Source organism: Coloeus monedula (genome assembly GCF_965178545.1).
Source record: "Coloeus monedula genome assembly, chromosome: 9".
Classification (NCBI taxonomy): Eukaryota; Metazoa; Chordata; class Aves; order Passeriformes; family Corvidae; genus Coloeus; species Coloeus monedula.
In genome coordinates, this window is record NC_138789.1 from 4,275,754 (window position 1) to 4,301,343 (window position 25,590).

Genomic DNA, 25,590 nt, shown 5'->3' on the forward strand with positions numbered 1-25,590 from the left:
GATGCTTCCTATCCACTTCCACACAGCTGAAATTATGCTCAGCCCAAGGTCCATGAACTCAAGGTAAGAGGGATCAGGAGGCTTTAAGGGAATTATAATGGCTGAATGACAGGCCTTTGGGATCAGCCATGTACAAAACTGCCTGGTTTGGGGATCCAAAAGCACTAATTAGAGAGGAGTTCCCATCCCATGTGCTCTGGGTGTGTCTAGTTCCCAATGCACTGTATGGATGGCAGGGACACTGCAGCTGAGATGAGGTGACACCCACCATAGACAGTCAGCTGCACCTTCCTGGTGGCATAGCCAGCAGCATTGGTGGCAGTGCACACGTATTCCCCGCTCTCTTCTCCCCCTGGGGACACCACATGCAGGCTTCCATCCGACCCTGCTGAGAATCTCACATTGCTGGGAAGGATTACCTCTCCTTTCTGTGAAAAGAAAAATAATAAAAGTCCACAGTGCCTGGGTTTTCCAAAATAAACCAAATTACAATTATTTCATTCAATAAAAGCTGCTTTTATTCTTTTTGAGGCTGAGATCGACAGAATGTTTTATATTAGCTTAGAAACTTGGCCCTAAAATTCCGTTTATACAAACTAATTAACTACAATTAACTTTTCACAGTCCTTGAGTATCACTTTCTAAGCAGTAACAAGCACAGGGATTCTTACGCAGAAAATTTGCTACATTTTACAGACCCAAAGTCTTAAAAAAATTTTAAAAATAATAGTCAAGAATAATAATCAAGATTTCAACTGAGTTAATTTTGACATTGATTGCCGATGTCAAAATGAATCTTATATATATTACACAAACTTGTTCTTAGTCAGCTGACTCCCCCTTGTCTGTATTGAATAAGTGATAATTAAGAAAAAGAAATCCTCCCATGTTCTCTTCCCTACCAAACCAACAGTTAACCAAGTTCTATTCCTTCTTTGAAACAAAGCTGTTCCCAACGTCCCAATCAGTTACATCTGCACAACTTCTGAGGCCCAGAAGTGCCTTCACACCATGTCATGTGAGCTGTAACATACCCCAAATAACTGTTACTAGCAGAAATCATCCTGTTCAAGGAGGAAAAAAAAGCCCTGACTTTAAGACAAATTCCCTCAAAGGCTGAGGTTCTCCTCAGTGAACATCTTGTCACGGCCATGACTGAAAAGTCATGGATTAACCCCACAGTGCCATTATTTAATACACTTTCCTCAGAGAAAAAAGTCAGAGCTCCACAAGAACAATGAACTCTCAGTCTGTGGCAGGCTGCCTAAACTCAAATTATCAACTCACAACAGGAACAGAAACAATTTCTAAAGTGTAAAACCCATAAAGATACAGCGATAACCTAAACCCTGCCAAAGAATAGAACATTGAGCTGTGGCAGGACCACAGCCAGAAGTTCTGCTCTAACAAACAAAAGCAGCTCTGAACAAACAGAGATTTCCAGGTCCCTCATAACTGGAGCTTTGGGCCATGTTCTCCGAATACAGTTTTTATAACAACTAAATTATGTGTTCAGCCCATCTTTCAGCATGACCAGCTCGAAGGTGAGGGATTACCTTGGACCAGACAATGGACGGCTTGGGAACTCCACTCGCTTTGCAGGGCAGTGTCACTGGGATTCCTTCAATGGTGCTGAATATCTGCTGTCCATGCTGAATGACAGGCAGGACTACAAATACATGCAAATGTTAAAGACAGGCAGAACACATTTTAACATGGCACAACTATTATGATAAAATCCTTATATTCAATTACGATTTCCTACAGGCAAGCAGGGTTTGGGACCTTTCAGCCTCTTCTCCAACCCTAACATGGAAAAGGAGCCACTTTCCAGCCTTTCAGGACAGAATAAATCCCTGTTCACTACAGAGTTTGCCATCCATAAGCTCATCCCTGCATTATGTACATACGGTTTTAAACTAACTGCAGGTATTTCACCGACTGAAATTATTTCAGAAAGGCTTTGTCACATTATCCTCGGCTTTGCTTCTCAAAATCAGTAACAGGAGATAACAAAGACCCCAATTCCCTCACTCATCTGAGCCACCTTTGAATTAATAGAAAAATAAGGTAAGATTTAAGGCTTCAATACCAAAACCTAGATATTTCTAAACACACACAAAGACACTCCTTTTTGTTCTCACGCTCTGAAACATTCCAAAAAACTAGTGTTGACATGGAAGATCTTATGAGTACTTGCCTGTATTGAAAATTTACAGTCATTCTTTATATAAAAGGAGGTTTCAGCATCTTTGATGAAGCTTAAAATAAATCTCCCATTATGAATTTAACACGTGAGAAAATTTAACATGTGAGAAACCATGAAGTGATTGTGGCCTCACAGAGTTAACACAAATATGTTCAGCTGAAACACAGATGGGTCACCAGAGTGCTAACACTTTATCTTGCTGTCAGTGCAGCTTTTGGTATGCTTTAATTAAAAAGAAAAAATAAGTGGAAGGAGAATGGGGATGACACCAAAAACAACAAACAAATTATGACTTCTACCAAACTCGTAATTCATTTTCTTTCATTCTAATTCTTCCATGAGCTGTGCTTCCTTATCCCAGTTATGAAACATTCAGACAGCACTTCTCATGGTTTCCCAGCAAACTCCCACTTGCACCTGTTTGTTAATTAAGCCAGATGAAGATTGCACAGCCCAGCCTTTGAATGAGGATCTTTTGTGAACACGAAATAGTTTTATTTGATTTTACTTGAAAAGCAGTCTTGACCACTGTTGGGGTTTTAGTTTAGTCTTAGTTTTTTTTCTGTTAAAGGAATTTTCTCCCATATGCATGTTGCTAGGGGACAAATAGCTGTACTTAAGAAAGACAAAAAAGGGAGTGGGGCGGGCCTGGCTACTCCTTTTGTCTACACCTGGGTGTGGGGTCAGTTCGCTCTCAGCGTCCGGAGAGAGAAGCTGCAGAGAAAGGAGCTGCTGTTTCTTTCTTTTTGGCCGTTCTTCTCTTCCTGCTGGAAACAATGCCGGGACCCCAAAAGCCGCTTTCCCTGCCCTGCTGGAGGCCGAGCTGTGGCTGCCCTGCAACACTGCTGTGTTTTCGCTACGCTGTAGCCCTGCTCACCCTGCCTGCCTGGGCATCCGTGGGGTTCTCCCATCTGGATACATCTCACCTGCCACCCGGGATTTGCATTCGTCCCTGCCGCTCTAGCCTGCCGCTCTAGCCTGCTGCTCCCGCCTGCCGTTCCAGCCTGCTGTTCCTGAGAGTCCGGGATCAGCTGCCCAGGGGTTTGTGAAGCTTTTTTGTTCCTTCCCTTCCCGGGATCCCAGGGCACCGGTGCCGCGTGCTCCCCGAGCTCGCTCCGGAGCGCCCCCTGCAGCCGCGGGGGAACCATCGCACCTGCCCTGCTCACCGGGAGCCGCCAGCGCCCCTGCCGGCTGCGAGCGGAACTGCACCCGAGGGGAAAGGGCCTGACAGCCGAGAAGGCTGGCACTGGGTTTGTGTGTGCTGTTACTGCCATAGTTATTGTTGTTTGTTTGACTGGTTATATACATATACATATATATATATATATATATATATAGTAAAGAACTGTTATTCCTATTTCCCACATCTTTGCCTAAAGGCCCTTGATTTCAACATATAATAACTTGGAGGGAAAAGGGGTTATATCTGCCACTTCAAGGGGGGCTTCTGCCTTCCTTAGCAGACACCTGTCTTTCAAAACCGAGACAGATCTTGGCGCCCAACGTGGGGCCTGAGGGCATTAAGAGAGAGAGGTGAAAAAAAAGGAATAACAGTTCTTGGATAACTTTATTTTGTGTGCCAGATATAGGAACCTTGTTAGGCTGCACTATGTGGTCTAGTTTACCCTGGTTCGGGTGGCATGTGGCCGTGGCTATATTCTTCCCCTTTGCAGCTCCTTACTTGAATATGGGTCCTCTGACTACCATTGCTGTTATCCAGCTTGTGTTATGGGTCGAGAAGGTGAGGAATTCATGGGTTTTTAGCTTCCTCCGGAATGTGGGCACATGGATAAACGGCTATCACACACTGAGCACATGTTTTTGGGGTTATGTTAACAATGGTACCTTCTGTGAGGAAATGACACCAGGGGAAGTTTTCCCCCAACCCCTCAACCAGTTCTTCGGGCCCACCCCATCAATTTTCGAACGGTTTAAATTCCCTCTGAATATTAACCATCTGCTGCTGATAGGCCTACTCTATTTAGCACTCAAGGATGAGTTGAGATTGGCTTGGATATCTACCCAGACACCAGCCCCAGAGACTAGAGATCCTGCCCCAGAACCTGACATGGCCCCAGAGAGTAGAGTTCCTACCCCAGAGCCTGATCCTGCCCCAGAACCTGACACGGCCCCAGACACTAGAGATCCTACCCCAGAGCCTGACGCAGCCCCAGACACTAGAGACCCCGCCCCACAGACTGATACCGCCCAACAGTCCACCTCAGAAATGGACTACCCAAACTGGGTGGGGGTACTGGCAAAAGGAATGCAGGAGATGTGCCAAGAGATGGGTCAGGTGCGCCAGGGGATATGCCAGGAGATGGGCCAGGTGCGCCAGGAGATGTGCCAGGAGATGGGCCAGGTGCGCAAGGAGATGTGCCAAGAGATGGGCCAGGTGCGCCAGGAGATATGCCAATTGCTAAGGGAATACACCTCCTCAGCTAGTGAAAAACCCTCTCCCTGCCCCAAAGAGGGTGAGTCCGATGGTGCAGCAGTAGAACCCACGGATGTTACAACCGTCCAGGCTTCAGCTGAACCACAAGGACAACCACAGCCAGCAGCAGTCGCCCCTGTGCAAAGGAGGAAGTGTAAGACCAAATCAGTATGACCAGTTAATGATGATGGGCAACCAGGGCCCTCACAACCAGCAGGAGAGCCAGAGCCAGAAATCATCACTGAGTCCCTGTCGCATGACAGTCTCCGCGCTATGCGAAACGACATTGTGCGAAAGGGGCGTGAGCCTTATACCACCTGGCTGCTTCGGGTTTGGGATCTTATGGGCACAAGTGTGCAACTGGATAGTGGTGAGGCAAGGTATCTGGGATCATTAACCCGGGACCCAGGTGTGGACCAGATATTTGTGAGGGAGCCAGGGCCCCTTTCTCTCTGGGAGCGGCTCTTAACGAGTGTGAGAGAAAGGTTCATTCACAAAGAAAGAATGCAGGAGTATCATCATAGAATGCAGTGGAAGACACTCAAGCAAGAGATCCAACAGCTAAGAGAGGTGGCAATATTAGAGGTACTCTTTGGGAGGGATGGACAGCATGATAATGACCCCGATAAGGTCAGGTGCACAGGACAGATGATGTGGAACCTGGCAAGGCTAGGGCCATCGCAATACACCACCTTCATTGCAACGACTGATGCTGACAATACCCGAGAAACCGTGGGCTCTGTTGCCAGCAAGCTCAGGCATTATGACAGCATGATCAATGGCCCGCTGAAAGCTCATGTCTCTGCTGTGGTCCAGGACCTCAAAGAGGAGATGAAGGAGATGAGGAAGGAAATGAGGGAGGAGATGAGGGAGGAGATGAGAAGGGTCAGTGTGGCACCAGTGCGAGTCACAGGCCCCCAAGTCAGAGCCCGTCCTCCCCCTGCTAGAGAGAGAGGGTACACCCCACGAGCTGAGCTGTGGTTTTTCCTGTGTGAGCATGGGGAAGACATGAGAAGGTGGGATGGGAAACCCACCTCTGTCCTGGCAGCGCGGGTGCGTGAACTCAAGGAGGGAGGCACTAACCGAGGGGGTTCCGCTAAGGTGAAGGTAGCCTCAGCCTCCCGTGACCGAGCTGCCAGGTATTACAGAAGGGAGGATGATATGTCGGATCCCCTTGAAGGTACCTCGAGCATGTACACCCAGGGAAAGAATGATAACCAGGGCTAGAGGGGCCCTGCCTCTAGCCAGGAAGAGGCACGGGAGAACTGAGTTTTCTGGACGGTGTGGATCCGATGGCCTGGCACATCAGAGCCACAAAAATATGATGCATTGGTTGATACTGGGGCACAGTGTACTTTAATGCCATCGGGACATGTGGGGGCAGAACCTGTATCCATTGCTGGGGTGACCGGGGGATCACAGCAGTTGACCCTTTTGGAAGCTGAGGTGAGCCTGACTGGGAAGGAGTGGCAAAAGCATCCGATTGTGACCGGCCCAGAGGCCCCGTGTATTCTGGGCGTAGACTTCCTCCGGAATGGCTATTACAAAGACCCAAAAGGACTCAGGTGGGCATTTGGTATTGCTGCTGTGGAGGCAGAGGGCATTAGGCAATTGAACACCCTGTCTGGACTATCTGAAAATCCTTCTGCAGTTGGGCTCCTGAAAGTGGAAGAGCAACGAGTGCCAATTGCCACCTCGACAGTGCACCGCCGGCAGTATCGGACAAATCGAGATGCTGTGATCCCCATCCACAAGATGATCCGCGAGCTGGAGAGCCAAGGGGTGGTCAGCAAGACCCACTCACCCTTCAACAGCCCCATCTGGCCTGTGCGCAAGTCTGATGGGGAATGGAGACTGACTGTGGACTATCGTGCCCTGAATGAAGTGACTCCACCGCTGAGCGCTGCCGTGCCGGACATGTTGGAGCTCCAGTACGAGCTGGAGTCCAAAGCAGCGAAGTGGTACGCCACTATTGACATTGCCAATGCATTCTTCTCTATTCCTCTGGCAGCAGAGTGCAGGCCTCAGTTTGCCTTCACCTGGAGGGGCGTGCAGTACACCTGGAACTGACTGCCCCAGGGGTGGAAGCACAGCCCCACCATCTGTCATGGACTGATCCAGACTGCACTAGAAAAGGGTGAGGCTCCAGAACATCTGCAGTACATTGATGATATCATTGTGTGGGGGAACACCGCGACCAAAGTGTTTGAGAAAGGAGAGAGAATAATTCAAATTCTCCTGCGAGCTGGTTTTGCCATCAAGAAGAGCAAGGTCAAGGGACCTGCCCGAGAGACCCAGTTCCTGGGAGTAAAGTGGCAAGATGGACAGCGTCAGATTCCCACTGAGGTCATCAATAAGATCACAGCAATGTCTCCACCGACCAACAAGAAGGAAACACAAGCTTTCCTAGGCGCTATAGGTTTCTGGAGGATGCACATTCCTGAGTACAGCCAGATCGTGAGTCCTCTCTACCTGGTTACCCGCAAGAAGAATGATTTCCACTGGGGCCCTGAACAGCAGCAAGCCTTCGCCCAGATCAAACAGGAAATTGCTCACGCTGTAGCCCTTGGCCCAGTCAGGACAGGACCAGAAGTGAAGAACGTGCTCTACTCTGCAGCCGGGAACAATGGTCTGTCCTGGAGCCTCTGGCAGAAGGTGCCTGGTGAGACTCGGGGCCGACCACTGGGATTCTGGAGCCAAAGCTACAGAGGGTCTGAAGCCAACTACACTCCCACAGAGAAGGAAATCCTGGCAGCTTTATGAAGGAGTCCAGGCTGCCTCAGAAGTAATCGGCACAGAGGCACAACTCCTCCTGGCACCCCGACTACCGGTGCTGGGGTGGATGTTCAAAGGAAAGGTTCCCTCCACGCATCACGCCACCGACGCTACTTGGAGCAAATGGATTGCCCTCATCACGCAGCGCGCCCAAATTGGAAACCCAAGTCACCCTGGGATCTTGGAAATAATTACGAACTGGCCGGAAGGTGAGACTTTTGGGTTATCTTCTGAAGAAGAAGAGGAGCAGGTGACACGTGCTGAAGAAGCCCCACCATATAACAAGCTACAAGAGAGTGAAAGACAATACGCCCTCTTCACTGATGGTTCCTGCCGAATTGTAGGCGCTAGCCGGAAATGGAAAGCCGCTGTATGGAGCCCCACACAACAAGTTGCACAGGCTACTAAAGGAGAAGGTGGATCGAGCCAATTTGCTGAGCTCAAAGCTGTCCAATTAGCTCTGGACATAGCTGAAAGAGAGAAGTGGCCAAAGCTCTACCTCTACACTGATTCATGGATGGTAGCCAATGCTCTGTGGGGTTGGCTGGAAAGGTGGAATAAGGCAAACTGGCAGCGCAGAGGAAAACCAATCTGGGCTGCTGAAGAGTGGAAAGACATTGCCACTCGGGTAGAGAAGCTATCCGTGAAGGTCCCTCATGTAGATGCTCACATCCCCAAGAGCCGGGCTAATGAAGAACATCGTAACAACAAACAGGTAGATCAGGCTGCGAAAATAGAGGTGTCCCAGATAGACTTAGATTGGCAACATAAAGGAGAACTGTTCCTAGCTCGATGGGCCCATGATGCCTCAGGTCATCAGGGCAGAGATGCCACCTATAAGTGGGCACGAGACCGAGGGGTGGATCTAACCATGGACAGTATCTCCCAGGTGATCCATGACTGTGAGACATGCGCTGCGATCAAGCAGGCCAAGCGGGTGAAGCCTCTGTGGTATGGTGGGCGATGGTCCAAATACAAGTATGGGGAGGCCTGGCAGATTGATTACATCACACTGCCTCAAACCCGCCAAGGCAAGTGCTATGTGCTCACAATGGTAGAAGCCACCACTGGATGGCTGGAGACCTATCCTGTGCCTCACGCTACTGCCCGGAACACCATCCTGGGCCTGGAAAAGCAAGTCCTTTGGAGGCATGGTACCCCTGAGAGAATCGAGTCTGACAATGGGACTCATTTCAAGAACAGCCTTATAAACACCTGGGCTAGAGAACATGGCATAGAGTGGGTGTACCACATTCCCTACCATGCACCAGCAGCTGGGAAGGTTGAGCGGTGTAATGGACTGCTTAAAACCACCTTGAAGGCACTGGGTGGGGGGACTTTCAAAAACTGGGAGATGCATTTAGCAAGAGCCACCTGGTTAGTTAACACCCGAGGCTCCACCAGCCGAGCAGACCCTGCCCAATCCGAACCCCTACAAACAACAGACGGGGATAAGGTTCCAGTGGTATGCTTGGAAAAACTGTTTGGGTAAAGTCTGCCTTGAGCAAAGACAAACCCATCCGTGGGGTTGTTTTTGCTCAGGGACCAGGTTGCACCTGGTGGGTGATGCAAAAGGATGGAGAGACCCGATGCTTACCTCAAGGGGACCTTGTTTTAGGGTGAACTACCCATGGCTCTGTACTTGTATCACTATCAGCATGTATATTTGTATATAATTTGGGTAATGCATAGATTTATATGGTTAAGAAAAAAAGTTAAGTTTCATGTAACATGTTAGTATGGGAAAAATTCGGGGTGGATAATGTTGGGGTTTTAGTTTAGTCTTAGTTTTTTTTCTGTTAAAGGAATTTTCTCCCATATGCATGTTGCTAGGGGACAAATAGCTGTACTTAAGAAAGACAAAAAAGGGAGTGGGGCGGGCCTGGCTACTCCTTTTGTCTACACCTGGGTGTGGGGTCAGTTCGCTCTCAGCGTCCGGAGAGAGAAGCTGCAGAGAAAGGAGCTGCTGTTTCTTTCTTTTTGGCCGTTCTTCTCTTCCTGCTGGAAACAACGCCGGGACCCCAAAAGCCGCTTTCCCTGCCCTGCTGGAGGCCGAGCTGTGGCTGCCCTGCAACACTGCTGTGTTTTCGCTACATTGTAGCCCTGCTCACCCTGCCTGCCTGGGCATCCGTGGGGTTCTCCCATCTGGATACATCTCACCTGCCACCCGGGATTTGCGTTCGTCCCTGCCGCTCTAGCCTGCCGCTCTAGCCTGCTGCTCCCGCCTGCCGTTCCAGCCTGCTGTTCCTGAGAGTCCGGGATCAGCTGCCCAGGGGTTTGTGAAGCTTTTTTGTTCCTTCCCTTCCCGGGATCCCAGGGCACCGGTGCCGCGTGCTCCCCGAGCTCGCTCCGGAGCGCCCCCTGCAGCCGCGGGGGAACCATCGCACCTGCCCTGCTCACCGGGAGCCGCCAGCGCCCCTGCCGGCTGCGAGCGGAACTGCACCCGAGGGGAAAGGGCCTGACAGCCGAGAAGGCTGGCACTGGGTTTGTGTGTGCTGTTACTGCCATAGTTGTTGTTGTTTTGTTTGACTGGTTATATACATATACATATACATATATATACAGTAAAGAACTGTTATTCCTATTTCCCACATCTTTGCCTAAAGGCCCTTGATTTCAACATATAATAACTTGGAGGGAAAAGGGGTTATATCTGCCACTTCAAGGGGGGCTTCTGCCTTCCTTAGCAGACACCTGTCTTTCAAAACCGAGACAATCACTCAGCTCCTCCCTGCGCAGTGGATCCAATCTTCCCCCGTGTTACTTTACCAAGGAGCATCATGACAAAAGAGGAAATGTGGGAAGTTGGTGTAAGTGCAGCAAAGCAGTGAAAGCTGCTGTGGTCAGTGCTGCCCCTCGCTCGCCCCCGAGCACGAGGGCCAGGCCTGTTGCTCACCAAACACGTGGACAGTGGTGGTGCTGTTGCTGGTGCCCGCCACGCTGCTGGCCATGCAGGTGTAATCCCCTCCGTCCTGCAGCCGAACCCGCTCCAGGTGCAGGCTCCCATCACTGCGCATGCTCACGTAGGGACTGGGAACCAGCTGCCAAAGGAGAGACGGAACCTTTCACTGGGAAAATACTCCCTGACAGTGTTCATTTTGGGATGCGGTGTGGCTTTACTTGACTATGTCACATTGTTAAAAATTATGTGTTCCTGGAGAATCTTACTAGAGCTTTTCCTACTTTCCATCTTTCATGCAAAGCTAATTTTACTTCAGAGTTTTAGTAGCACCTCATATTTACTGCTGGAGTGAGATTAAAATCTGCAAGAGCCACTCTGCTCTGCCACAGCACATTCTGCTCCTGCTTTTAATGAAGCAAACCCAAATTTAGCTCAATTATTTCACTGCATTTTTATTGGTTATTCCAGTAATTGATGAGTGCAATGACTTGTTCTTCTTCCACAAGTAGACTATTTTCCTTTACAGTTATCAAAACCTTCTAACTTCCATATCCATCAAATAGATCAGCTCTGAAGCAAACCATTGTGAAAGAGAATTGTAACTTTCACCAAGGAGTAACCCTTGAAGAGTTACATATCCTACAGCAACATCAAACACCCTGAGCTTGGCAGCACAGCCCTCCCTCATAAAGGGTTGTTAGAAAGCAAATCTGTTCCAGTCACACTCAGAAGCAGCTGAATTCTTCTCTAAATATAACTTACTCCAACACTTTCCTTGGAGCGCAGATTTTCCCAGCAGTTTACAATGACAGGAAACCAGCACTACTGGAGAGAGGAATTAGCAACTCAACAAGGAGGATCCTGCCAGTATTTCTCTCAGAGCTTACAGCCTGTGCTCCTTGCACAGCCTAAGGAAAAGCCAGTGGTTCCCAGAAACACCTAAATTGAGCAGGAAACCTGAACAGGGGTCAGGTAGTACCAGGTTCTACTTTGTGACAATAAATTAGGCATTTTGCTACAATATTTTCATTCCAGCTGTGCAGAAAGGGCTTTAGGGAGAAATTAGCAACAAAGATAAAAAAGCAGCTTCATAGGGTAAAGTCAGAAATTTTAGTATTAAAGAATTGAAGTTTCATTCACACAACCAACCCAGGTGTGGTGTCTACAGTGCCCTTCCAGAATCTCCAAGTGGTTTGGGTTGGAAGGGACCTTAAAGGCCACCTAGTTGTGTCTGCAGGAGGTATAAACTGGCAATGGTATGTTCCCAGGGGGGAAAGAAAACACACTCCTTCATCCTCTGAGTAGACCACCACCAGGAAAGGAAGATATGGAACAGGGATACTGGTATTTACCTCAGCCCATCAGCAACAGGAAAAGACAAGATGTTGAAACATCCTAAATCTACAGAAATTTTCTGGTACCTTTATTTAAAAAAACCCTCTTTTGTCATTCTAGTAGGTACATTCCACTAGCATTCCCATATTCGGAGTCCACAGCTGAAGTTCATGAACAAAAATGCATAAAACCCCTTCGAAAGCAAGCAAAATAGAAGATAAAATGATAATTCGCAAATATTTTGGTTCCAAGTTCTTTTCTAGACCTCCACATCCCCCACTGCCATCTCATATTCCCTCCTTTGTGCTTCAGGGTCAGAAATTCCCTGGCATGGACAGTGATCACATTAACTTTTGTAAATTAAACCAAGCTGTTATCATGCCTTGAGATGTCAGTTGTAGCTTTCCTCTGCCAATAAATCTCGCAGGAAACAAAGCAGTCTTACCACCACACTGTTTTTAATCCACCTCCTTTCTGGAATGGGGTTCCCAGCAAGCAGAACACAAGGCAAAGTGAGCTGCTGGCCCTCAATGACATTGGCTGTGGCCGGGCTTGCTCCAATCAGAGGAGTGACTTGAACAAAAGGAAGAGCAAGAAGAGATTATTAGGAATTTTTATATATTCATGTAAAGTATTAAATTAAATTAGTATTAAATTGAAGACATGAAAAAAAGAGAAACACATGTAAGGGTGGGGTAGCACAGGAGAGATAGGGAGCTGGGGAAATACATGACCAGTGCTCCTCAGCCTAAGGAATAGCAGCAAATGGAAGATGCTGTCCAGCGGAAACTGGATCCAATCAAGGGTTTCCCTCGGAACTCATGTTCCCCTGGCACCAAGTTGATGTATCATTTTTCCTTACTTGGGCAAAATACTGAAGAACAGTAGTACTGGGTTTGGAGAGGACAAAAAGTGAGCTGTAATTTCCACTGGGCATGAAATTGGGAAGGATCAGAAGAGAGGTCACAGCCCAGCAGAAAATCTGCACATTCTGTGAAAAGCCAACAGCAAGCACGCCTGGGCACACATCTGGGAAATTAAATTAAGTACTGGGCATTAAATAATACTTTTAAACAGGTAAAACCATGTCTATCGAACACTATCAGTATTACTGGCCCTTGCAATATATCTGAAGTTAACAAGTGGTTTCTTTGATGGCAGAGAGACTCTGTTCTTATCCTCATGCAAATGTACATATTCCATTGCATTATTTTTCCTTTTATTGCCAGTTGTCCAACTAAGATAACAACCAAGCCCTTAACAGCATGGATATTTGAAAGAGAGCAGGGTTAGATGAGATATTGGGAAGAAATTCTTCCCTGTGATGTTGGTGAGCTCCTGGCACAGGGTGCCCAGAGAAGCTGTGGCTGCCCCTGGATCCCTGGAAGTGTCCAAGGCCAGGCTGCAAGGGACTTGGAGCAACCTGGGATAGTGGAAGGTGTCCCCGCCCATGGCAGGGGGTGGAATGAGATGGGCTTTAAGGTCCTTTCAAACCCAAACCCTTCTGGGATTCTGTGGTCAAGGCCAGACATTTATTGTCTTCTTGATTCCTTCCCACTTATCTCAACACTGACACAACCACGTTCATTGCTTGCTGCCTTTTTTTTTTTGTAAGATTAATTAAATGGCAGGAACCCCATCATTAGCATTGATCATTACGGTGATTTTTCATTCCTCAACAGATTTACTTAGGAATAAAAAAACCCCACAGGATAAATTACTTCTTTAAGGTCCATGTTTAAAGTGCAGGTGGACCTAATTCCAGTTAGTGCAGCCAGTCAAAAAAGTGTTCTAACAAGCAAAATCCACTGAAATCAATTACAATATTCCATGTAAACATTTTCTAATTCAGTTTGTATGGATGACCCCTAACTACAGCACACAGATAGGTCAGCATGTATGGACATAACCCCCAGGCATCCTGCCTGCTGCCCAAACACCAGCAGCTCCCACAGCCATGCACTGCTCTTACCCAGTCCTGTCACTGTGACCATGGCTGGCCGGGACTGAATCCTTCCAAACTGGTTCTCAGCTTCACAGATATAAGTCCCTTCATCACTGACCCACAGATCTACAGGGGGAGAAAAGAGAGCTGACCGTAGCATCTGAAATGATACCTGGACAGCCTGACCCTCCCTCCCCACATGGACACCGTGTCCTTGCCTCTGCCACCTTCAAACACTCAGTTTGAAACAGAGCATTCCTTTCCACCAGTCACCAAGTACAGAAAAAATGACAGTATAGAGAGGAATTAAAAACTAATCAAGAAAACAGAGTAATATCACTTAGCATAAGGGTAACTGAAATGCTCCAAAATAATCAGAATCACAAACCTACTTGCAGAGTTTTTAATTATTACCCAAATTAGGACAGATCTAAAATAGTGAGTTTAGAACCAATTTGCTACAAAAACCAAAACAACCAAACAAACAAAACCCAAAACAAACAAAAAAAAATCCAAAACAAACAAAACCAAACCAACCAACCAAAAATAAAAACCACAAAAAACCAAACCAAAAATGAAAAATGAAAATTCATGGCTCCTCAGTACCAGAGACCACAGCTCATGTGTATTTCAACAAAGATACAATCATTTGCATGAAGAAGAGTGAAGCCAATGACCAAACACAACTGAATTCACAAGCTCACAGCAAACTGAACTGCATGTCAACTGCAATGATGTCAGTATCAGAACCCCAATCTGTGATAAAAATCCAGTCTTTTTACACAGCTAATTTAATAGAGTCATGTAGTAACTTAAATGCCTTGTAAATTTAAGGCATTTAAATTAGTTCCCTGCAGAATTCTGTTCTTTTAAAGTTGAGTCTACCTACTCTGGATGGCCAGTGCTCCTGTCCTGAGCTGGCTGCTGGAGCTGAGTGTGAAGGGCCGGGAGAAGAGGGGAGCTCCATCCAGCCTCCTCCACATGACCCTGGGCTCAGGGTAGCCCTGCACGTAGCACGGCAGTGTCACGTTGGAGCCCAGATCCGCGGATTCGTCACCCGGCTCCTGCGTGAAAACGGGGGGAGCTGGGGAAAGAGTACACACCCAAAGTGAGCATTGCAACACAGCCATCCCATTCTCTTACACCACTGATGACCTCAATTTATGTCCCACTGTGCACAGTTTTTCTTCTAACATTCCCAACTCTAGAAACACCTTAAGTATCAGCGTTGCTAAATTCCTTGTCTTCTGCAAAGAGCGCCACTTGTTCAGAAAGTGGATGTGCCTGACAGGAACATTTAACAGGATGTGATATGTCAGGCCACAGGCAGATGGAAAGAATTAGGAAAAGAGGAAAGGGAGGCCTAAATTACAATAACCTCACATAGTAACTCAAGTTTGTGTAACTAATTCTCTATTTGAGAATTTTTTTAGGTTGAGATTTGAACAGCTTCCTCCTCCTGTGCCTCTCTCTTCCTCCCCATAACTTTTACACTTTGCAAGAGAAGTAAGCCTGGGCTGGAAACAAATGGGCTTTAAGGTCCCTTCCAACCCAAACCATTTTGTGATTCCAAGCTGGAGTCCAAGTGGGACAAGGAAACTGCTTATCCAACAGCACCAAAAGGTGTTCCCAGCACACACAGAGATTTGTTAGAAACGTTGGGGAGCCAAGGCACCACCCCCTGACCAGTACAGAAACTCTGTAACCTGAGTGTACCCCATGCAGGTTTTAACTCTTACAGCCAACATCCAGAGTTATCTTGCCAGCAGCTCTCCCTGCCTCGTTGGTGGCCACGCATGTGTAGTCACCAGCATCCAGCTCTTGTGTTTCCTGGATCTTCAAAAGACCCCGGTGAGTATCAATAATGAGAAATGCTGATGCCCTCAACTCTAAGTCACCTAAGTCCAGATAGAAAAAGGCAATATAACTGTTTACATCAAGTATGATAAATACCTATATTTATCAAAATTATCCCAACAAAACAGTGTCCAAGTTTGAGTTAGTTCACAACATAGCTCTATGAATTCAGCAGATGAGAACTCTGACTCCCACTCAACTGAAAGGAAAAATTCATTACTGCATTAAATGTATCCTTTTTATTTACTGGTTCCACAGGGCAAACACAAACCCAAGTACCTCTGGACAGAGATCAGCATTACGGCAGTGTGTCAGGCTGTATTTCTCCTTCCCTAATTAGAGGCTACATGAAAACAGGACAAAAAAGGCTAGAGAGAAATGTTTTGTGATTTCTGTAGCATAAAGGTGAACTTTTTCTGACAGAAGAACGAACTTTATTTACGTAGGCAGGAGGCTCAGCTTGCTTTTACTATTATTATTAATTATGCTACAGTGTGTTAATTCACCATTTTTAAATAGTGAATGCGCTAGAGGTCAATGCCATTTCTTCTAGATTTAGAAAATTTCACGGGCCTGTCACTGGTTGAATACAACATAAAGCTCTTGAGAGAAATGAAGTCACTTCCAGATCATTGTTCTAAATATTGCTGCTAAATAAACAACTCAGTCACCAAGCAATGAGCACACCTTTAAACCATGTCACTTGGGGGCTTGGGATTCCAGTTGTTTTACACTCCATAACAGTCGTGTCTCCAAGACCAACCAGAATTTCACTCTGAACTACGGTCAATGTTGGGCCCTCTAAAAAGAAACAGGACAGAAAAAAATGAGCTCTTCGCCCAAAGCATAGATCACTTTTAAGATATAAACCATGAAAGACCCTAATTTTCTCTTGTTATATGGAAGAATGTTTGCATTAAAAGTCAAACAGACTTAAAAGTGAAAGATAAATACTGGGAAACAAGGAAAAGTAAAGTCCGGTCCAGAGCACCTGAATCATATGCAGAATGGACAGGAAATAGAAGGACAAAATCAGAAACATTTCACCATGTAGGAAGTACAAACATGAAGAGTCATTCTCCTCCTCCAGCCAGATGTCGGTCATAAAACAGTTCAATACTCTCTATCAATATTTTAACACAGTATTTTGATACAGAAACACAATTTCTTTTCCAAAGACCCACTTTTACTGTGGTCTACACCACAGTAAGACCCAATTTTGGGGTTTTTTTTTAACCTAAAAAGGTTTTTTAACCTAAAAAGCTTTTCAGAAAGAACATCAAGCTCCAGAGAGCATCTAAAAATACTACTCAGGTTTGAACAGAAAACAAAAAGGACATTTGTGAGCTGTTCAACATCTCTTCTGAGGTTTTTGAAATTTCTACCAGTTATGCTCTGCAGAGTTCTACTCATTTTAACAGCTCCTCTTCCCTGATAATGAATTAGTTTATTTTTTTAATTTCAGTATATTGTTTTTCTCACTTACCGATGTATGTGAGCGTGGATGTCTGTTTCTCTGTCCCAGCTGAGTTACTTGCCAAACAGCCATAAACTCCTGCATCTTTGGGAATTGCCTTTCTTATGATTAAGGTGCCTTCTGGGGTCATTCTGTACCTGGGAACACACAGGGGACCATCCAAAATTATTAGAAAGAGCAATGGTTGTATCCACACTCCAGGCACGCATAGCAGCACAAGCAGATGGTTTATAAATAGGTGTTTCTGGGGGTTTTTTCCTCACGATAAACACTATTAGTACTATTTTATCTAGCACTACATTTTGTGAAAAGTACATAAATTAATCTTGTAAAAAATCCTGGAGAAGAAAGCTAAAGTGTTTCTCTGTTAGAGATGAGGTAATTGCACTTAAAGACTTATGAAAGTAAAGATTGAAGTACTGTTTACAAAACTCACAGACTCCTGTGGAAGTAGTAGAATATTTTAGCACTATTCAAACCTTATTTTTCATATATGACATTAAAATAAATGGAGACAACTCCAAGTCCCACCTGCTGGAGCCAGTGATAAACATATCATTGTGTGTCCATACAACTGTTGGCTTTGGGTGCCCCGTGGCAGAACACCTGATGGACACTTCAGAGCCTTCTCTAAAAGTCTGGTTCTCGGGTGAAATGACAAGCCTCGGGGGTTCTAACAAAATAAATTAAAAACAGCAATTAAAAATGTCTTGCTAGAAAAGAGAGCTTACAACAAGCATTTCATTCTCATTTTCAAATAGCTCCATGGTGAGAAAGCAACCCAATGAAGGTCAGAGCCCGCTTGTTTCCACTGGCACAGTCAACCAAATCTCAGCATAAACCACCTTTATAACAGGCATTAGGTCAGGATTCAGGTATTGGCCTACCTGAGATGGGGTTAAAAAAGCAGCAACAGAGCCAATTTTGACAAATACTAGACAATGAGCAACCTGGAAAGTGTCCCTGCCCATGGCAGGGGGCAGAACAAAATGAGCTTTAAGGTCCCTTCCAACACACACCACTCTGTGATTCTATGAAATTTATTCAGACTGCTGGACACTAAAGCCCGCAAACCTTCAGGTAGGTCAATTGTCAGAATGCAAACTGAGGGATAAGAATGAAAGTCACACTCTGTGTGCAGACAGATGTGGTGCAGTGTTAACAATTGCAAAGGATGTTATGGATTTTAGGAGTGTTTTCACTAGAAAAGTAAATGGTGAACTCAACAGAATCCATTCATTTTTAACACAGAAACGCTGTGGACTCCCCATCCCTGGAAGTGTCCAAGGCCAGGTTGGATGGGGCTTGGAGTAACCTGGGCTAGTGGAAGGTGTCCCTGTCCATAGCAGGGGGTGGGACAGGATAGGCTTTAAGGTGTCTCCAGCATAAACCACTCCATGATTCCATAATCCTTAGACAGATTCCCTCAATTAAAAATGACCACCAAAGCAGTTCACTTTGGCAAGAGACACTTTTTATGGTATGTATGACTTTTGTCTTACAGTGACAAGAAGAAGATCCACACCCACGGATAAAGTTGAGATGTGAAACAAGCTGCTACAAAATGAGCACCAGCAATCTTCATCTTTGGAGCTTTGCCTTTTGCTTCCCACTCTCTGTATTGATACGAATTCCTCTGTGCCTACTCATTCCTGGAGAAACCACAGGACAAAAGCCTAAGCCCAATTCTCCCATTTGTGAGAGTCCAAGAGACTGAACACATGGAACGCAGAGGTACCTCACATCTCAGGCTGCTCTGCACAGCCCTTTTTTCTTGGCTCCGGTGGGAATTACCCCATCCCACTGGCCCAGGTGACACTGGAAATGTTTCAGTGGCTGCTAACGAGCAGTGTAAGAGCCAGCACGCAGCACCTACTTATGTGTGGTGTAACCCATCCAGGACAAGGTGAGGGTCATGCTACACAGTGTCCAGGTGAACAGCATCAGCCTTTCCAGTTCAGGGTGTCATATATGGGAACACAACACCACCATACAGCCCTTTCTGGAAGAATTAATACCATGCTCTTTTTCTTATCATTGCTGGGAGGAAGATAACACTGTCCAAATCCTGTGTTGTAACATCATTTGATTAAAAAGCTGCTCAATAAAAACCACAGTGTTCTGGCCTGGACAGAGAATCTCCCTGCAGAAGACTGTGCTGCTCCTAGGAGAGAGCCAAGGGAAATTCTCCCTTCTTGCAGGGCAGAGACAATGTGGGGTTCAGGCAGCAGGTTTAAAGCAAATGGCATTAAAACACAAATCTTGGAAAACAATCTTCCCCATGATCTCAGCACAGAGAGGAGGATTAGTGACTGATAGAAGGTGAGATAATGAGTTATTAAATGGTTTTTCAAATGTTCAAACACCAAATTAAGACCACAGAAAAGGACAGCAGGAAATCTTTTCCCCTCTTACAGGGAAAGGTGTATCAGAAGCAGCGCAAGTTTGTGAAATACAGGTTGGCAAGTCTGTGGGCATTTTCAGCTGAGCCACTCTGCTGCCCCAACATGTCTGTGCCTCTGCAGATCCAGCCTCACTTGCTGATAGGGACTAATTGCACCACATTGCAGCTGCAAGGTAGGGAATCACAAACACTGTGACTATGGAAGGATCTGTTCCGTAGTACATCTTGCTCAACAGGAGACCGAGACGCCAATGGAAAATATTAGTCCTGAAATGCAGTTGTACCATCAGAATACAAGTCCCGAACTTAGCTGCACCACATTTTGTGTTAGAGCTTTGTGACTAATTCACAGCTGGTACTGTCTCATGCAAACTTACCTGCATGCCACTATTAAGCACATAAACCCTCTACTTTGCAAAGAAATACAATGTTTGGAGGACTCTTTGCTGCATTGTGGCACCTGGGGAGCTCAGGGGAGCAGAAAGGTGATTGCCAGGATGGGAGGCCTCTGTTTTCCGGCATTAACTAAACATGTGAGCTTAATAAGGGGTTTCTGGACCAGTAACAGTGTACGCTACACTGCCAAGGAAGGAAGAAACTCAGTAATGAACTGCAGCCACTTCGCACACAGTTGCAAAATCATAAACACAAATACAGATAATGCCTTATCATTTAATTTCTTAAATCTATGCCCATTAATCTTCCCCAAGGTCATTAGTTATTCACTTCTAAATTTAATAAAAACTGCAGGGTCCTGAAAAGTCTCTACAATGTTGTGTAACAGTTCTGAAGCCTCTGAGTTCCTGGAGGAAAGGCACCAGAGCAGGGCAGAGGCACAGTTCCAGAAGTACCAGGACTGAACCCAGATACAAGCAGGCAGGAAGGGGCCAGAAATGGCTCCACGTTACAGAACTGTCCTCAAGTGATTCATGATGTGCACAGCTGGCTCAGCTGTTTTTATTTCGTTTGAAAACCTGCCAAGAGATGCTGGGGGTATTCTGCATGCTCTGGTCACAGAAAGCTCTCCTCTCCTGTTGGGATTAGGAAACTGGCTCTGATGGCAACTACACATCATGCTTTGGCAACACACCACCGTCCATGCCAGTATTTTTGTACAATATTATCAGGTGAGCAGAAGATGAAAGAAATTTTAATTTGTGTTATATTTGTAATAAAATTATTAGAAAAAAGTCAATATACACAGCTGTAATAATCAAGATATTGACTAAAATCAGCGAGGCCCCATTTGCCACCAATTAATCATCTTGTTTTCTTGCCCAAACACCAGGGACCAGGCAGGCACACAAAGGGGCTTTCTTGTATGTTAGGTCCATTTAATTTCCTTTGCTTTGTTCTCTGTATCTCAGAGGTGAAGATTCGTAGATGAAAGGAGAAGCACAAGCTCCTTACAGTGCCCATCTCATTCAAGGCTGCAGAATGAAACGTGTTAAACAACACAGATTGTGTGTAAAGCTTCTCAAGAGACCCCACCTGCAGAGCTGCCTCCTGCTCTGAGCCTCCAACATCAGAAGGATGTGGAGCTGCTGGAGAGGGCCCAGATGAGGCCCCAGAGCTGCTCCCAGGGCTGGATCCCCTCTACTCTGGAGCCAGGCAGGGAGAGGTGGGGATGTTCACCTGGACAAGAGAAGGGTCCAGGGAGACCTCACACCCCCTTCCAGAGCCTAAAGAGGCTTCCAGGAGAGCTGGAGTGGGACTTGGGACAAGGGCTTGGAGAGACAGGACAAGGGGCATGGCTTCCCACTGCCAGAGGGCAGGGATGGATGGGATATTGGGAAGGAATTGTTCCCTGGGAGGGTGGGAAGGCCCTGGCACAGGGTGCCCAGAGAAGCTGTGGCTGCCCCTGGATCCCCAGAAGTGTCCAAAGCCAGGCTGGACAGGCTTGGAGCAACCTGGGATAGTGGAAGGTGTCCCTGCCCGTGGAATGAGATGGGCTTTATGGTCCATTCTAGGATTCGATGAATTAATATTCTATTCAATTTTATGCTTTTATTCACAAGCCAAATGAAAGAAGTGCAGAAGAAAAATTGCACAAACAGAAAAGCTGTGACAAAGGTTCCTGTTTAGACAGCAAGCTGAGACCAGAGCTGTACAGCATAAAGACAGATCAAAACATTCAAGAGGGATAAACAGAAAGAAGCCTTCAGCATCAATCAGCCAGTCACATTCATCTGTTCTTTTGGCATCAACTAAGTGAACCTAATTAAAAAGTAATATCATCTTCACACATGATTTTGCCTTATTCACTTGCCAGTTGCCTTACTTAGCTACCAAATGCCCAGTGATCCCCTTCCCAATCCCCTCTCAACCCCGCCAAGGCGCAGGGTGTGCTGTCCTGCAGCATCCCCTGTCCTGGTACGCTGCAGAGGGGCACCCACATGCTGCAAGTAAAGAAACAGAATCCCAGAATCCCAGAATGGTTTGGGTTGGAAGGGACCTTAAAGATCGTTTACTCTACCCCTTGCCATGTGCAGGCACACCTTCCACTAGACCAAGTTGCTCCAAGCCTCAGATAGCTCCAAAGAACAGTCTAGAAAGAAGCACAAAAGACCCTGAACTGCTTGTCATTCTTTAGCACAGACACCTTGCATTTAATTAACTTTAAATCTGAAGTAGCAACGGAAGCAATAATATTCAGTTTTATTCCCTTCCCCATTTTCTCAGTGTTTAAAGACTGCAGAGCATATAATTAGTTCCTCTCTGTCCATTATCACAGCGTGCATCCACAGATCTAAGTGAACAATATTCACACCATCAGTTACAGAGAGATCTGAAAGACCAGGATATTTATTTCTGTATTGTATCTTTTCAGAGAAAAGAGCAGAAAAAATTCAGAATTATGCCAAGGAGGTAATTCATCCACCTGGGCAGTCTCTTCCCTGGAATTCTTCCAGATATTAGTACATTGATGCTGAAAGCCCCACTGTTTCTGAAAACAGACCTGGTTTCTGCTCCTGCCTGGGAGGTACCTGAGTATCAGCACTGCTTTGTTGAGCCAAGTCACACGTGCTGTCTCCTGGGCTATTTTTTTATTTTCAAGTGTATTCAAGTTCTGGGCACTGGGAAGTGCCCCCAGCAGTCCCTCAGGTGAATGCCCCCCCCCCCCCCCAGGCAGCACAGGGACCCACTTTCCCCCACTGCACACCTAAGGCAGCTGTTCAGAGAGCAGGACAGCACTACTGCCACCCCTTGGCTTGACCAAACAGCACTTGCACAACTCTTACTACAGCAATGACAACTCTTCAATGCCCAAAGGCAAACAGACACTTGATTCCTCACGTGGCCAGGTGGAACACATAATAAATCTGCTTATTTCCTGCAGGTGTGGCTGGACACTGCATTGTTTAAAAGTGCTCCCTGCGAGCAAGTGCTGAGAATGCCTTTCAGCTGTGATGGTGATACCAGACAGGCACTTGAACATTTTTAAATAATAAGGTGAAGGAAACCCACCACATCCATGGTGTGGACAAAACAGTAACTACAGCAGGTATGATTTTATTCCATCTATACATTCAGCTAAAGAGATACACCTGAGCAGGTTGCTGACTTCACTGCTTCTTAACCCAATAATGGAATTCATCATGTGGCCAGATTAGTAACTCAAAACATCTCTACTAATCCCAACCTAAACACAAGCCACAGCTGGAAAGTCTCCCCCCGTTACACAGCTGTGTTGTAGAGGGAAAAGAAAGTTGCAATAATCAAGATAATCCCTTCCTTGTCTGCTCTTACACCAGAACACATGAAAAACCACGAGTACCATAAAACCACATTTAGCATCACCCAAATTTCTGGGGTTTAATGGTGTAGTTGAAATTTCTGGAGGGGAAGGAAACAAAAAAAGCCACCGCAAATCGATCTCCTCAGCACGCACACTGTTTCAATTTAAAAAAAGCCCAAATTCCTATATTTCCTCCCCAAATCAATATTACTGATATATTTAAATGAAAACACCACAAACAAACATCAAGCTACCACAATATGCCATATTAATCGAACCTAACAAATATGCAAATAGCAAACTTACATTTCACCCACAAGGCTGTAACAAAACCAGAAAGAAAAGGTTTCAATGTTCATGGAATTTCAGTCATCAGTGAGAAACATATCGAAAAATACATAGGATCACCAATGTTTCACACTCCTGGCCCATCTCCAGCCTCACACAGCTGCAATATACTCCTCTAGGCACCTGAAAAAGCAAGGAATCCCCTCATAAATTCATTTATGTTTCCATAAAAGACCAATCTGATGGGATGAACTTGAGCAACTCACACTACATAGCCACTATTTCACAACTCCAAATTGAGCACATACTTTGAGTTAGTCCTAGCACTCAGTGAGCATCAATACTCCTTGGGATTTATCAAACAGTCTTGCAGGACCTTCCAGAGTGCTCTGGGCAGTACCCCTGCCCATAGAGAGGCCCAGGTTTCACACAGGGCCATGCCCCACCTGTGTCCCTGTCATGGGGAGCAGTGAGTGGCTGGGGACAGTGCGTTCTCCCGAGCACAGAGCACACAGCTGGGGCACAAAGTCAGCCCCACAAAGATTCCAGGCTGTATTTGCACAGCTGCTGGCACAGGAGTCACATGAATGTTCCCTTTCAGAAACAGCAGCATCAAACCCAACGCTTTCAAAACAAGGGTTTACTACAACCCACTTCAGCAGGGAAAGCAGATGCTGGGTTATTTTTAGAGCCACCAGCATTTGTTCTCTGCCTTTACTCCCCCCACCAAGAGAAAACGGGGATGAAAGCAGTGTTTATTCTCTTATGATCCAAAATTCAGAGATCTAAATGGAGCTGGTCCAACAATAATAAAGGGCTTCAGGACAAATTTAACTTGATGTTCTGAATTACTTACAACTACACAAAGCACGGACTCATCTCCATCAATTAACAAGACTTCAAATTTCCCTCTTCAGCATGTTAATAATGACAAGCCCATAAAGCTTTAGCTCTTTCATCTGGCCACCCTTTACTCTTTGCTGTCAAATAAAAACTGTTTTTTGAAAACTACTCCAGGCCCTAACAAGCACTGCAAGTTGTACATGACAATCACACACTAAGTATTCCCAGAAATCTGATGGAAATCATTTTGTCTGGGTAAATTAAAATGATCACAAGTAACAGTGCTTGCAAACCCTTCAGATACCATTCAGCTCCTGCATGCAGCCATTGGGGAGGCTGGCAGTAGGTTACTTTTTCCAAACAAAAAGAGACAGGCACTACTGCAGAAAGCTGAAATCAGCTGCAGCTAAGTGTTTCCCACCTATTTATTCTGTTCTAAGCATCCTTCACAAGAAATAAAGAACACTCAAATCAGACTCTCAGCTAAGGCTGTCTGAACTGCCCAAGAGGGTTCTCTCAGACATGTTTGAAAGCTGTTAGCACTACCAGGACCAGCCAAAATGTAATTTCCAACTATTTTATATAATCACTCTACATATATAAGTGATTTGAAACTCAATATTCTGCTGTGGCAACAGTAAAACTTCTTTAGCTTTACTAGGTAAAAACCACCAGAAGCAATTTGGTCATTGTGTTAAAGCTCCCAGATGAGCTACAGACATTAGGGAAGAAAATCTAAATCCCAGGAAGAGATGAACAAGGGAGAGAGGCACTTCTCTTGATGCCCTTGACATGCTTGAATGAGTGTCTTGATGGAAAAATTCTGTACAATTCAAAACTAGGTTTTCCAAATGCATGGTGGTTGAGGTTTTTTCATTACTTCTTTCCTTTCAGCTTTGTTAAAAATTTAAGTTGGAGAAATCTAAGTTAATTAGAAATCAAGTTATAACTCTGCTGCAGCAATCTAAAGGTAATTCAGATTTTGAAAGGTAATAACAGATTTTGAAAAAACCACTTCCTTCTGCTGTATTTTGTACTAGGTCCTAAACAACTGCTTCCACACCTATGTGTTCCACCCTGGTAACCAATACAGGCAAAACTACATCCCATTAATAAGCATTATAACTCCACTTTCAACCTCTGTTTTGGAGCACCTTAGGTCAAGCTTATTCCATTCAGTATCTCTTTTTCCCATAATTCTAAGTTTTTGATCAACTAACTAAAGTACTAGAATTAGAGCAGCAAAGTTGCTGAATTAATGAAGGTACCCCCTCTGCACAGAACATAACCCAGCAGCATCACGAGCAGAAATCTGTTGGAATCACCTACAAGTGACAGAATAATTTTCCTTCTACAGGTTTTTTGAGTTCTGTCTCTCCTCA

The 25,590-nt window shown here is 45.7% G+C and overlaps 1 protein-coding gene across 1 annotated transcript in view; it reads right to left on the reverse strand.

The window, feature by feature from the left end:
• The window catches only part of HMCN1 (hemicentin 1), a gene marked incomplete at both ends in the record, with an annotated part of 185,973 nt that overhangs the window by 95,376 nt on the left and 65,007 nt on the right, over nt 1-25,590 (reverse strand). Inside the window, 10 exons of the mRNA XM_082287593.1 lie at nt 269-428; nt 1,557-1,669; nt 10,315-10,459; nt 12,101-12,228; nt 13,628-13,726; nt 14,490-14,684; nt 15,340-15,498; nt 16,145-16,258; nt 16,944-17,071; nt 17,466-17,607. Of these exons, the coding sequence (XP_082143719.1) occupies nt 269-428; nt 1,557-1,669; nt 10,315-10,459; nt 12,101-12,228; nt 13,628-13,726; nt 14,490-14,684; nt 15,340-15,498; nt 16,145-16,258; nt 16,944-17,071; nt 17,466-17,607 (1,383 nt within the window). The remainder of the gene's footprint in view (nt 1-268; nt 429-1,556; nt 1,670-10,314; nt 10,460-12,100; nt 12,229-13,627; nt 13,727-14,489; nt 14,685-15,339; nt 15,499-16,144; nt 16,259-16,943; nt 17,072-17,465; nt 17,608-25,590) is intronic.